General features: G+C 46.3%; 2 protein-coding genes across 2 annotated transcripts; one reads left to right on the top strand and one right to left on the bottom strand.

Moving 5' to 3' along the window:
* Positions 1–1,245: 1,245 nt before the first annotated feature.
* Positions 1,246–5,883, top strand: LOC137886553 (transcription initiation factor TFIID subunit 5-like). The gene is made up of 11 exons (XM_068729050.1): positions 1,246–1,666; positions 2,015–2,243; positions 2,360–2,675; positions 2,768–2,931; positions 3,262–3,397; positions 3,484–3,604; positions 3,696–3,825; positions 4,356–4,520; positions 4,618–4,795; positions 4,988–5,165; positions 5,359–5,883. Exons 1-11 carry the CDS (start codon positions 1,246–1,248, stop codon positions 5,571–5,573), a joined length of 2,253 nt encoding a protein of 750 aa, XP_068585151.1. The 3' UTR covers positions 5,574–5,883.
* Positions 5,876–7,270, bottom strand: LOC137886554 (ATP synthase membrane subunit K, mitochondrial-like). Its single transcript, XM_068729052.1, has 4 exons — positions 7,183–7,270; positions 6,294–6,398; positions 6,096–6,189; positions 5,876–6,003 (listed from the first exon to the last, which is right to left on the bottom strand). Exons 2-3 carry the CDS (start codon positions 6,378–6,380, stop codon positions 6,100–6,102), a joined length of 177 nt encoding a protein of 58 aa, XP_068585153.1. The 5' UTR covers positions 6,381–6,398; positions 7,183–7,270; the 3' UTR covers positions 5,876–6,003; positions 6,096–6,099.
* Positions 7,271–7,323: the final 53 nt, after the last annotated feature.

Genomic DNA, 7,323 nt, shown 5'->3' with positions numbered 1-7,323 from the left:
TCATGAGGTGTTAGAATGAAGACAGTAAGAGACTTGAAATGAATGAGAAATGCTGCCAGTGAGTAAACACTGATTGAAAATAAAATGAAATGCTATGAAGGTCTTTCTACTGACAGTCCCCAAATGAAAACAGATGCTGCGCTGACCCAAATCATGCACGGTCAGCAGTATGAGAGTATCTGACAGGGAGGTAAGGATGTTCAGAGGGGGGAGAAGGTGTATGGGCAGAAACCCAGACCCAGACCCAGACCCAGCAGACAAAGTGGGTTCTGCTGATATTTCTATGTCATTTTTATTTCTCATGTGTTTTTAAAACACAAAGTTGAGTTGATCACGTGCTTATCAAGATCACAATGCTATTTAAAACCTGTATGATCATCGCTTTATTGCATCACCCGCTGACTGAGATTAATTCTTTGTATTTCAAATAAAGGGGAAGATAGTTTTAAAATCCTATTAGACTGCGGAGCGAACACGCGCTGTGTTAACAGCATGACTATAAGAGGACAGGTTACAGGTTAGAGCTATTTGTCTAAAGAAACACGGCTGTCAGCTTCCTAAACGTGAATATTATCTGGTTTTCTTACTCTTCTATGGAAGTAATTTGAGTATCTTTGTTTGCTGACCCTTTATAGACAAAAACAAACAATTGATTAATCGATGAAATAATAAGTATAGTAAGCGATAATGACGATTATTATTTGTTTCCGGCTCGGTTTCCCTTCAACACTTTGGTCCCAGCCAGGAGGTTAGTGATCTGGTCTGGACGCTCAGCACTGAGGGAGTAACGTGGGACCAAAGTGCCACCATCTGGTTCAAAATGGTACATCTCTGATAATACATGAAATGTGCTATTCGGTCTAAAATACATACATTACAAGTTAAGTATAATATAGAACTCTTTCACTTCATATATGAAAATAAGTCATCAAATGCATATAGTTTACGTGAGCTTCAATAGCGTGACAGTGACAACAGGTGCAATCGTTATGCATGGTAAATATGGAAATAACTACTGGAGCTCAAATTAACCTGTTGGTGATGATATGATGGGCTGTAAATTTAGATTTTGTTCCAATTATCACCAGCAGACCAGTTTCCACAGAGATGCTGGTGACGAGGGAGGCGGGACTTCTGCTCCGCACGGGATGACGTGGACCAATAAGCACCAATCAGGTGATCTGATCTTACGCGGCTGGCGTTTCCCTTTTTTTAAACCTCGCACATGCGCATTTCATTTTTAAAATGGCGGCCGTACAAGGTGGTCTGGTCGACGCGGTCGAAGAAAAAGACATAAAAACAGAACCGTCAAACGACGGCTGTGGAAATAACAATGCGAACGACGCGAGGCCGCTCTCTACGTCCCCGGGCTCCGGCGCTTCGGCCGGAAGTAACGCGTCTGCGGCGGCGGGACCCCCGGAGGACCAGCAGACGCTGCTGGCGGTCCTGCAGTTCCTCAAAAAGAACAAACTGACCGAGTCCGTGGACATTTTGCGTCGTGAAGCGGGATTACCAGAGGATTCGCCGGATCTGAAGGCGGGCGGCGACCCCGGTTCGGGTTCGGCTGGTGCCGCGGGAGATGGGAACGCAGGAGGCGGGGATGCGAGCTCTCTTCTCAGCCGGGTGACCACCGCATCCTCCGCTGTAGCCCCGGCGCCAACTAAAGGTCCGATATACAACTCGGCTGCGGGTCTTTTGTTGTGTGACGCGCTGTTGCATCGTGAATCCAAATGTGTTCTACTAACATAGTACAAGCTAACGTTAGAGAGAAGTATTTCCCCCGTGAATTATAACTATCACGTTTATAACTACAGTTATAATCGTACTCTCAATGACCAGAAATACATCAACTACAATATGCTGCTCAAGAGTCTCAGATGAAGTTTAAAAGTTGTTATAAAGCAATGATATTTGTATTCTTTACCTGAATGACAGTTGAGGTAATCTAAAATAACACAGATGTTGTATTAAAGCTTCACTGAGACTTCTTCTTCTTCTTCTTCTTCTTCTTCAGCTGTTGCGGAGGACCAGCCAGACGTCAACGTGGTTCTGTCAGCTTACAGTCAGCAGGGAGACCCAAAGCTGTACCCGGTGTACTACAGCGGCCTGAAGAGGTTCATAGAATCGGTTCTGGACTGCCACCGAGCAGAGCTGTCCCAGGTCTTCTACCCGCTGTTTGTGCACATGTATCTGGAACTGGTGTACAACAATCACGAAAGTGAGGCCAAGGCCTTCTTCGACAAGTGAGCTTCCTCGAACACCTTCCTCATCCTCCCTCTTTCTAACCACAAACACTTGTTCTAGCATTGAATCCCGCTCAGTAGATGAAGCGTTCCTCTTTTGTCTCTCGCCGCCTCAGGTTCAGCGGTGATCAGGAGTGTTACTACGAAGACGACCTGCGCGTTCTGTCCAGCCTGTCCAAGAGGGAGCACATGAGGGGCAACGAGACCCTGCTGGACTTCCGCACCAGCAAGTTTGTCCTGCGTATCTCCCGTGACTCGTACCAGCTGCTGAAGAGGCACCTGCAGGAGCGTCAGAACAACCAGATCTGGAACATCATACAGGAGCACCTCTACATTGACATCTTCGACGGCATGCCGCGCAGCAAGAGCCAGATCGACGCCATGTCTGGCAGCTTGGCGGGAGAGGGCAAGCGAGAGGCCAACAAGGCCAAGGTTGGATTCATACACCAACACACACAGACGTGATGTTTTTCTTTTGACTGTTGAATTCACGACATGTTCTCGTTCTGTTATCGTTGATTCAGGTTTACTATGGACTGCTGAAGGAACCGGAAATCGAGCTTCCTCTTGATGATGAGGATGAGGAGGCAGAGAATGAGGAGGGTAAACCCAAGAAGAAGAAGCCCAAAAAGGACAACATGGGCTCCAAGAGCAAGAAGCAGGATCCCAATGCACCGGCACAGACCCGGTAGAGATTCTGCTCTAGAATATTTCACATTTGTAAACCTAAACGCGTGTGTCTACACAGTGTCTCTGAACGTCCACTTGCTCTGTCTCCATCACCTGATGACCTGTGATCCATCAGAAGTTATCTGCAGCGTTCAGTGAAACATTATTGCATGAATTCAAACTTCTAATTTGAAGGAAGTGACTTTTCCACATGCGGGACAAGACAGTTGATAGTGTTGCCAAACATCCACGCCTCTACATATTCCAATGTTTACAATAGTCATGATTACAGCTATTGATTTTATTCCTTGTGGATCCACCAGTCAGTGACATTGTGGTTTTTTTTCAGGATCCCTCTTCCTGAACTGAAGGATTCAGACAAGCTGGACAAGATCATGTACATGAAGGAGGCCACCAAGAGAATCCGCCTGGGACCAGACAACCTGCCCTCCATCTGCTTCTACTCCTTTCTCAACGCCTACCAGGTAATGACTCACAACCCAGCGGTCGATGGACGACGGACCGGTCATCTTGAATCACACGGGGGAATCATCTCTAATTATCCTCACAGGGTCTGACCGCAGTGGACTTCACAGACGACTCCAGCCTGATCGCGGGAGGCTTCGCTGACTCCACGGTGCGGGTGTGGAGTGTCACCCCGAAGAAGCTCCGCAAGGTCAAGTCCGCAGCAGGTACGGCGCAAGACCGTGGCCATGGCGGCCCAGCTCGATGTTACTCTGACTTTCTGTAACTCGAGTCTCTCTTCTCTCTCTCTCTCTCAAGACTTGAATCTCATCGACAAAGAGTCGGACGACGTGCTGGAGCGGATCATGGACGAGAAGACGGCCAGCGAGTCAAAGATCCTCTATGGACACGGTGGCCCGGTGTACGGCATCAGCTTCAGCCCAGACAGGTATGAAAAACGACGACGTCTTTATGTGTGCAGCCTTCATCAAAGCAGAGTTAGTGTCTAGTTAGTCTCTACTTCTTCAGCGCGTGAAAAGACGGTCACAGTAATCCAGGTGCAATAAGATTAAAGCATGTAAAATGGTTTCTGTAGCTTTAAAATGTAACATCGGTGGTATTCTGGCAATGTTCCTCAGTTGATAGAAGCATGTGTTGTGCTGCTCACAACTTATTTAACAATATTTCTAACGGTTCTGGTGTGTTCAGACAGGCGCCCAGTAGATGGCAGTAATTGAATGTGTTGCTGTGTTTTTTATATATATATATATATATATATATATATATATATATATATATATATATACACACACACACACACACACACACGCGCACACACACTGTGTTCAGTGGGCTTTATTCATCATTTAATTGACATTATTATTGAGGGTCTGTGCACTGGCGTGTACGTTCAGAGTGTTAAAGGAGGCATGATGTTGAGAGACACTAACATAACTCTGGTAATTCTTTGGCTCTCAGAAACTACTTGCTATCAAGTTCTGAAGATGGAACAGTCCGGCTGTGGAGTCTCCAAACATTTACTTGTCTGGTGGGCTACAAAGGTCACAACTACCCAGTGTGGGACACCCAGTTTTCCCCCCACGGGTACTATTTTGTCTCCGGGGGACACGACCGAGTTGCCCGGTAAGAAGCGGTTTCTTCTCATTCTTCGGTAACGCGGAGATAAGCGCCCTCGTCTGCAGATGTGCGTCGTTGTTTAACGTTGTGCTTTCTCCAACAGTCTCTGGGCGACGGACCACTACCAGCCTCTGAGGATATTTTCCGGTCACCTAGCTGATGTCACCTGCACCCGCTTCCACCCCAACTCCAATTACTTGGCCACAGGCTCTTCCGATCGCACCATCCGACTCTGGGACGTCCTGAACGGAAACTGTGTGCGCATCTTCACCGGTCACAAGGTGAGACGATTCATATTCGACATCAAAACTAAGTTTATGCCAATGAAGAAATAGCCGATTTTACATTAAATGCACCGTCTACACCCATGAGTCTTGGAGCAACTCCTCTATATTGTTAAAGAGTCACAGGTTCATGCTAGAGCACAGCTGCAGAGACCACTGCTCAGCCAGCCTTTACCTCTTGTCTTCCAGGGTCCCATCCACGCGCTGGCCTTCTCTCCCAATGGTAAGTTTTTGGCTTCGGGGGCCACTGACGGCAGAGTTCTTCTGTGGGACATCGGTCACGGGCTGATGATTGGAGAGCTCAAGGGCCACACCGACTCCATCTACTCCCTCCGGTTCAGCAGAGACGGAGAGATCCTCGCCTCCGGTGAGTGACACACGTTGAATCTCTATTCACTGTTATCTAACTGAATGCTATTGTTTAAGAAAAACTGATTTAGAGAATGATGAAGCGACAGAAGACGTTACCCCTGCAGTCTGTATCTGTTGGTTTTCACATGCAGATTTGAGTTCTCCTTCAGTTACGCTCGCACTGACGGCGTGTGATCTTGTTATTCTAGGCTCGATGGACAACACGGTTCGTCTGTGGAACGCCACGAAAGCGTTCGATGATTTAGAGACCGACGATTTCACAGCGGCTACGGGACACGTCCATCTACAAGATAACTCCCAGGAGCTTCTGCTGGGCACCTACTTGTCGAAATCCACGCCGGTCATACACCTTCACTTCACCCGCAGGAACCTGCTGCTGGCCGCTGGCGCCTACAATCCATGAGACTTTTACTGAACTGTGAGAAAATGATCCACAGGAGTTTGAAATGAAGCAAATCTAGTCCCCATTAATTGAAGAGACAAAACTGCATCATCATCAAATCATTTGTGGTGTGAATTTAGCTGTGAATGAAGATAGCGGATCCATTGCAGATATCCCTTCGCCATGATAAGTGCCATTGTTGATGGAGGACGGTTTTTCTTTTGAAATCACTGCCATGAGTACAGCTTTGTTCAACACGCGGCTGGCGTTTCTGTATCATAGTATTTTATATTGGTGTACACTGTAAATAAAAAACAAACATGTTTTTCTATGTTTTGGGCATAAATGTTCTTTATTAACATGGGGAAACCAAACAGGGATATTTTATTACAAGCATGTCCAGATGCTTCCTCCTCTCCCAGCTGTTGGAAACGGCGGTGGAAACAGACGCCTGTAAGGAGACAACGAGGGCCTTCGGTTAAACGAACGCAGCTTTCCTGAAAGTACAATGGATTTGGAAAATAATAGGATGCAGAGACTCACATGATCACTTTTCTGTGACGGCGGCCTGCTTCTTGGGCTTCAATTTGAAGAAAAGGCCAATGGCTAGTAGACTGGCATATGTGGCCAAAACACACTGCAGAAAAAAGAAAAAAAAAAAAAGGAGACATGAAGGGAATTTCGTGACAGTTTCCCCGTTAAGCATGAACATACAGTTTATTTACGGTGAACACAACTCACATTCCTCCTTCCTGTGATTGTGTATGCATTGAAGTACTTTGCGAAGCCAGTGAACTGGTGCTGGGTTCCTGCGTCGTGTCCTCCCATGATGGATCGTTAATGGTCCTGAGACAAGGAGAATAAAAGTGCGATTAATAATAGTATACGAGCGAAGTTCAACCTCTGCCTCAGGTACAGTGAACTTCAAAATCTGGAGCTGGAACTAATAGACTGACAGGAAATTAACTGACAGACATTTTGATGATTTGCATTTTAAAAGATCCTGTTAAGTTATTATTTAGACAGATATATTTGAATTATTTCTGGGGTTTTGGGACTGTTGGTTGCACACAAGTCATTTGAAGAAGTCACCTTGCGCCCTGTGGAACTGATATGTTTTACTACATTCATAACCGAGAAATAATCAGCAAATTAAACCGGAAATCAAGTTGTTATTAGTCACACAGCATTGGGATTTAATTCATACGACTTGACAGCACGCAGAGAGGAGAACACACTAATGTCACATTAGCTAAACTAACGTTAGCTCTACAGAACGTACTGTACTTGTTACGTGATCAACTGTACCGGTGGTTAGTGTTGACATGTTCCTACTATCTAATCCAGCTAGCATTAATATGCTTTAACCCAAATACTTCTGCATAACATTCAGACTTCATCCACATCTTAATTCAGACCGACTTTCAGCGGCCAGTCGCTGCATAGCTCGTTAGCTAGCACGCTTGCTAGGTTAGCCCGCTAACGTTAGCTAGTTGCATTTACAGACCGTTGGTTGCGTTCTACGTTATCACGGGTGCGTTTTTAAAGACGACGCGGCTACATTACTACCCAGCGTTGTGTGAACAAACAGTGAACGTCGTCATGTGTTTCTACGCGTGTTGTGACTTACCTTTGCGGCTCGACCCCTGGTGCAAACAGAATGAAACAAGTGCCCTTCAGCTGAGGCCGCGATGCTAGATCCGTTAGGAAGTCCCGCCTCCCATTCGTACTCCGGACAGTTTGCCAGTATTGGTCCAAAATAATGTCACTC

Source organism: Cebidichthys violaceus, unplaced genomic scaffold (genome assembly GCF_023349555.1).
Source record: "Cebidichthys violaceus isolate CVI_PGR_0920_01 unplaced genomic scaffold, fCebVio1.0.p SCAF_44, whole genome shotgun sequence".
Lineage (NCBI taxonomy): Eukaryota > Metazoa > Chordata > Actinopteri > Perciformes > Stichaeidae > Cebidichthys > Cebidichthys violaceus.
The sequence above is the reverse complement of the archived record's forward strand: the minus strand, read 5'-3'. Positions and strand labels throughout refer to the sequence as shown.